We start from the raw sequence: 6,817 nt of genomic DNA, 5'->3' as shown, positions 1-6,817 counted from the left end.
TCAAAAACTGGAACAAGAGACAAGGAACATTCCATTCAACACCAGCAAAATACACGTTATTTTCAAGCACACAGAGGACATTCTCCAAGAAGGGACATACGTTAGGCCACAAAACAAGTCCTCAAAAATTTAAGAGGACTGAAGTCTTGTCAAGCATCCTTTCTGACCACAGTGACATAAAACTAAGAATTTCTAACAGAAAGAAATCGGAAAACTCATAAATATGTGGAGATTAATCAACATACTCCTGAGCAATCAAGGAAGAAACCAAAAGGGGAAAAAAATATAATATCTTAAGACAAACTAAAATGGAAACACAACATACCAAAACTTATGGGGTGCGCAAAAACAGTTCTAAGAGGAGAGTTTATAAATATAAATGCCAAACGCGATGATAAAAAGATCTCAGATAAGCAGCATACCTCAAATAAACGAAGGAATCACGTCTGGGCCTTCCGGCCGGCGGCGACACTGTCCCTCCAGCGTCTGGGCCTTCCGGCTCCGCCGCCGCCGCCAGGCAGCCTCTCCCGGGAGACTCCATTTGCTCCCTGCGGTCCCAGCGCCGTGTGGGCGGGAGGAGGGCGATGCCCCTGCCCCGGGCCGGCGGACTGTTCCCTGCGTGGAGCGGCCGCGGCGGTGACACCCTGGTCGCCGGCATCCACACGGCGGAATCCGGGCTCCCTCCGTGGGAGGAAAGACGTCCGACGCTCCAGAGCTGGCCCGGCGGGGAGAGGCCCTCCTGACGCGGCTTCCCTCCGACCCCTTACCCTCGGGAGATTTCGGAGGCTCCGAGTCCCTGCTGTACAGGAATTACTTCGGTTGGCCCGTCGAGGATCACCTTCCACCAGGATTACTGCAACAAGAACTTCACTGAGCCTTCCACCCCATAGCCTCCACCTTGGGTTCTGATTTCCACCAATGAAGTGTTCCGATGCTTTCTTTAGTAATGTGACATCACCTCTTGTCCACCTTCTTCCTTTCCAGTTTCCAAGTCCATTTAAGTCGCATTAAAATGCAGAGTTTTCTGCCTGTCCGCTTTCAACTTGTTTGTGCCACTCACTTTTGCCCAGCTTGGCTCTTCTTGCTTGTCTATGATTTCCATAAGCACTCACTTGCAGTCCTCACCTAGAGAGTTGGCATTCCTACAGTCCACTGCTTGACAAAGACCACATAGTCAGGGGATGAGTTTTCCCAATAGATTTTCCTGTTTGTCAAGTTTGCAAGTCCTCTCTTGACTTCAACTATTTATTTCCTAGCACATTTCCCAAAAATACTTCTACCCGAGTCTTAGTGGCTTTAACAAATAAACTTACCTGCAAAGAGAAGAATCGAGTGTGTAGTAGCACTGCTTTAGAGACCTTGCTAGTACAGTATTGATCTAACTTCTGACTTTCAGTAAGGCTGCAGTTCATGAAAGACCTTAAGTTAAATGAGGAGGAGGAAAGGTAGCATGGTTAACTGGAGCTAGGCCTTGTTATAGGGACGTTGTAACTTTTAAAACAGCAAGAGAGTTCACATAGACCTTTTCTGGAAATTGGCCATTGCACTGTCCTCCTAGGTACTAGATGTGACAGGAGGAGTCTTAAGGCCTCATTTTCTAGTCTCTTTGTAATCAGTTCTAAGTTGTCCAGTATCTTGCTTTAGTAATTGTTTAAAATTGTTAGACACTTAAGATGTTGGGAAAACATAAGCATGTAGTGTTGACAATTAAGGACAAGCTTGACATTATTAAGAAACTTGAGGAAGGCATCTCTTTCAAAAAACTTTCTGTGGTATATGGAATCGATGAATCCACAGTTCGTGATATTAAAAAGAACAAAGAAAGGATTATAAACTATGCAAACAGTTCAGATCCTACTAGTGGAGTATCCAAACGTAAATCAATGAAGTCATCGACATCCGAGGAGCTTGATAGAGTTATGATAGAATGGTTTAACCAACAAAAAACAAATGGGATTCCAGTATCTGGAACGATTTGTGCAAAACAAGCCAAGTTCTTTTTTGATGCTCTGGGGGTGGAAGGTGATTTTAATGCATCATCTGGCTGGCTAACTCGATTTAAGCAGTGCCATGGTATTCCAAAGGCTGCTGGTAAAGGAACAAAATTAAAAGGAGATGAAACTGCTGCCAATGAATTTTGTGATAACTTTCAGGAATTTGTTGAGAGAGAGAATCTACAACCAGAGCAAATTTATGCTGCTGATCAAACTGGCCTGTTCTGGAAATGTCTACCATCAAGGACGTTATCTCTTGAAACTGAGCAAAGTAATTCTGGGTATAGGTTGAGCAGAGAGAGAATCATTATTATGTGTTGTGCAAATGCCATGGGTTTACACAACTTAATCTTTGTGTTGTGGGGAAAGCTAAAAAACCCTGTGCATTTAAGGGAACTGACCTTTGAAACCTTCCTGTCACTTATTTCAGTCAGAATGGTGCATGGATAGAACAATCTGTTTTCAGACAGTGGTTTAAAAAATATTTTGTGCCACAGGTACAGAAGCATTTGAAATCCCAGGGACTTCTAGAAAAAGCAGTGCTGCTTTTAGATTTCCCCCCAGCACATTCAAATGAAGATCTGTTGAGTTCAGATGATGGCAGAATAATTGTGAAATATTGGCCACCAAATGTCACAAGTCTACTTCAACCTATGAGCCAGGGAGTTCTAGCCACTGTAAAAAGATACTACCAAGCAGGACTTTTCCAGAAATATGTGGATGAAGGAATTGACCCAAAAATGTTTTGGAAGAACCTGACAGTGTTGGGTGCAATTTATGAAGTGTCAAGTGCTTGGAAAATGGTAAAATCAAGTACCATAACCAGAGCATGGAAGAAACTTTTCCCTGGCAGTGATGAGAATTCAGGCATGAACATTGATGAAGGAGCCATTTTAGCAGCTAATTTAGCAACAGTTTTATTGAATACAGAAGACACTGGTCCAGGGAGGTCTTCGGAGGATGAATTATTTTCAGAGTAATTTTGCAACCATAAAAAGTCATCCAGCAGAGATGCTAGAAAAACAAATTTCCTATTAGCATTCCTGTCAGAAAAATGTTCAGCAACATATTTATTTTGGGACAACAACATGTATTTAGAAAAAATTTTTCACAAAAGAGCAGTGATAAGAGGAAACAATGTATCTGGACCTGGCTAGCAGAATTTTTCCTCTTTACGATTATGCCCAGGCCACAGGCAGTTGCCACCATCATGGTCCCCAAGTTGTGGGCCTCTTTGTTAGACTTAAACCTAGGAATCTGCTCTTCTGAAGGCTGTTCCTCCTGTATATTTTTGTTCCTTTGCTGTCCAGATGGAGACACGGCATCATATACAGCTGAGAGATGTTTACCTTTTTAGCTGACTCTGCTTCATAGGACATAATTCACGCACTCCATAGAATGCTTCTTCCTGCCTTCTTATACAATCTCAAGGTAGTAAGTAACCAGTGTTAAAATCATCCTACTAGAATGACAAAACCCATAGGTTTTTTTGTCCCTAGAAGTATTTGTCTTAGTTTACTAGGGCTGCCATAACAAAATACTACAGAGTGGGTGGCTTAAACAGCATGACTTGCTTTTTCACAGTTCTGAAGGCTGGAAGTCCAAGATAAGGTGTCAGAACATTTGGTTTCTTCTGAGACCTCGCTCCTTGACTGAGATAGTCACCCTCTCACTATGTCTTCACATGCTTGTCTCTTGGTCCACCTGTTGCATCCAGATCTCCTCATCTTACAAGAAAACCAGCCAGACTGGATTAGGGCCCACCCATATATGCTCATTTTACATCAATGACCTCCTTATAGGCCCTATCTCCAAGTACGGGTCTATTCTGAGGTACTGGGGGATGGCACTTCAACAAATGACATTTGAGGGAACACCATTCACTCCGTAAAAATTGTCAACTTTAGTTTCATTGTGAACTGAACCTGCCACAAAGACTTGACTAAAGGCCTTGGTGACCTAGGAATGAAGCAAGGACAGCTGGTGGCTGTTTCACATGAAGGCATAAAGCCCCTGCAGGCCTGAAAAGGTGGCAAGATTGCACCTCACAGTTTTGACTCATCTCACAGCATCATGAAACTTAAGATTACTTCTTACATTATAAGAGAGACTTGAATGGACATGCTATTATCATGATGACAAAAGGGCCAGTTCATCCAGCAGGTGCCCACTGCTAAATGTTTATGCACATAAAAACAGAGCTTCGATAATATCTCAAGATAAAACTGATACAATTGTAAGGAAAAACAGACAAATCCACAATTATTGTCAGAGACTGAAACACTTATTTTGCAGTAAGATGAAACACGTAGATAGAAATGATTAATTTGATCTAATTGATATTTATAGAATGTACCACAAAAGAGCAGAATGTACATTTTTGGTAATGCACATGGAACATTTAACTATTGTGGTCAATAAAACAAGCCTCACTAAACTTAAAATGATCCAGTTCTCAATGTTTTCTTTTTTTTTTTCCTTTTTTTAATCAATATTTTTTATTTTGATATTGTGGGGTACAGTTAAGGTTTAGGTATACCAATATGCTTCATTCAGGCCCCCTTGTTGATAACAGGTGTCTCCCCATCTCCAGACAGATGTTTACTACCATTAGTCCCATCCCCCACCCCCATAGTTTCCGAACATTGTCAGTCGTTTTCTTATAGTAGTGCATTGGATGATCAAGGTCCACTATATGAGTGAGAATATGTGATACTCAGATCTTTGTTTCTGTGAGAGGCCACTTAGTATTATAGACTCTAGCTCCATCCAGGTTGCTGCAAAATTCATGATTTTGTTATAATGTATGTTTTCTACCAATAATGCAGTTAACTTAGTCAACAACAGAAAGATATCCAAAATTTCCTCACATATTTGGAAATTACATGAAACAATTTAAAATAGCTTAAAAGTCAAAATAGAACTAAAAATTAGAAAATATTTTGAGATGAGTGCAAAATAAAGCACAACACTAAAATTAGTGTGATCTCCCTCATGTGGTACTTAAAGAAAAAATTGTAGTGCTGGATGTATGTATTGGAGAAGAAAATGTTCTCAAATCAATGACCTTAGCTTCCACCTTAAGAAACTAGAAAAAATAAAACTAAAAGGAAGCAGAAGAAAGACAGAACAAAGATCAGTGTAAAAATCAATACAATAGAAAACAAGCAAAAAAATTTACACAAATTAATGAAACCAAATTCTCATTCTTTGAGAAATTCTGTAGTATTAATAAATCACTGTTCAGGCTGACCAGGAAAAAAGAGAAAACAAAAACAAACAAATCAGGTATAAGAGAAGTAACATAACAACAGATAAAACATGGTAAAAAAAAGATAATAAATGATAATTGTGTACAATATTGTGCCAATAGATTTAACAACTTAGATGAAATGGACAAATTCCTCCAATGACACAATTAGCTAGTCTTACTCAAAAAGAAGTTGATAACCATAATAACCCTGTAGCTATAAATTTAAAATCTTTCCACAAAGAAGACTGTAGGTCGAAATGGCTTTAGTGAAAAATTCTATCAAACATTTAAGGAAAAAGTAATACCAATTCTACTAATTTTTACCAATTAAGGTAAAAATTTTTTAAAAGGAGGTCATACTTTCTATTAATTTCTTGAACTTTGCTCAGACTTGTAAGTGCACTGGGTAAAATAACCAGTTAGTGGGGATAATTTTACATTCTTATAATTTTAATTGGCCACAACCACAGACAGATTTCAATTTGTTTCCAAGTTTCTTCATGGGAATATCTGAAGAAAAATAAGAAAGTGCTCCTGCAGTGCAAACACTTTCCAGGAATTAAGGATTATTACTCATAATAATATTAGCAATTGTCTCAAGAAAACTGAGTGGACTGTGGTCATAAATGCAACGGTTTGCATTTTTATATAAATGCATAACTTTTCATTGTTTTAAAATAAAGAAGATAATTCTGAAGGTAGTAATTTTATTTTCACAGATGAGGAAGATCCACCGGAAGATGTCATTTGCTTGGGGCAATGTAAAACAGCTCTGGAAGAGACAAGACAAACAGACTCTCACTGACCAAGTAATCTATATAGTTGCAGTAACGAGACTAATAAGCAGTGGAGAGGCTGCAAAAAGATTTGGTGATATTCAATGCATGCCTGGGGTGCAGAATTACTGCTCCTGTTCACAAACTGACATGTTGAGAAAGATTCCTGTATTTCTGGCAAAATAACCTCAGTGAGTCATTTAACCACTGGGGAATCTGAAGCACTTTTATGCATTGTTTTCCATCAGAAGTTTAAGATTTTAGGCTATCCAAGTGTGGTCTGTTTAATCAATAAACCACAGTTTGTTTTGAAGGCAGCATCTTTGCTGTAGGTGCTTGTCACAATGCAGGAAAGTGTGCAAAGAACAAGTTGAGCCAGAGGAGTGCTTCACTTTTGATGCCAAAATCAATCACTTTTTGTCATAATGCCAGGCATAGATAATGGCTGATCTAGTGAACGCTGTCTGCATCACCCCATAATTTCCTGCAGTAGACATGTCATTATTTGACACATTCCTTGATCATTAACACATTGCAGTCATCGGATATACTTGTCAAGATTAAGTTAAATGTCATTAGAAGACTCAGTGAAGCCTTGAAAATCTCGCAACTTGCTCTCAGAGACACTGCCAACAAAAATGATAAATGTCATTGGCTTGTGGTACTATTTTCATTGATGTACCAATAAATGAAAGAATGCTGAAAAAAATGTTCTTTCAGACACCTGCACACTGTGAGCCTAGAATCCTTTTCATCACAGTGAAAGACAGCTCCCTAGACACTGCAGCCATTTC

The 6,817-nt window shown here is 39.4% G+C and overlaps 1 protein-coding gene across 1 annotated transcript; it reads left to right on the top strand.

The window, feature by feature from the left end:
• The first annotated feature begins 1,673 nt into the window (after positions 1 to 1,673).
• On the top strand, positions 1,674 to 2,974 carry LOC103256656 (tigger transposable element-derived protein 2-like). The gene is given in 2 exon segments (XM_008054462.1): positions 1,674 to 2,334; positions 2,337 to 2,974. Coding segments are annotated over 2 exon segments (1,299 nt in total).
• Positions 2,975 to 6,817: the final 3,843 nt, after the last annotated feature.

This window comes from Carlito syrichta, unplaced genomic scaffold (genome assembly GCF_000164805.1).
Source record: "Carlito syrichta isolate Samal-C Ts95f unplaced genomic scaffold, Tarsius_syrichta-2.0.1 Scaffold290936, whole genome shotgun sequence".
Taxonomy (NCBI): domain Eukaryota; kingdom Metazoa; phylum Chordata; class Mammalia; order Primates; family Tarsiidae; genus Carlito; species Carlito syrichta.
This window is presented reverse-complemented; position numbering and strand designations above follow the sequence as displayed.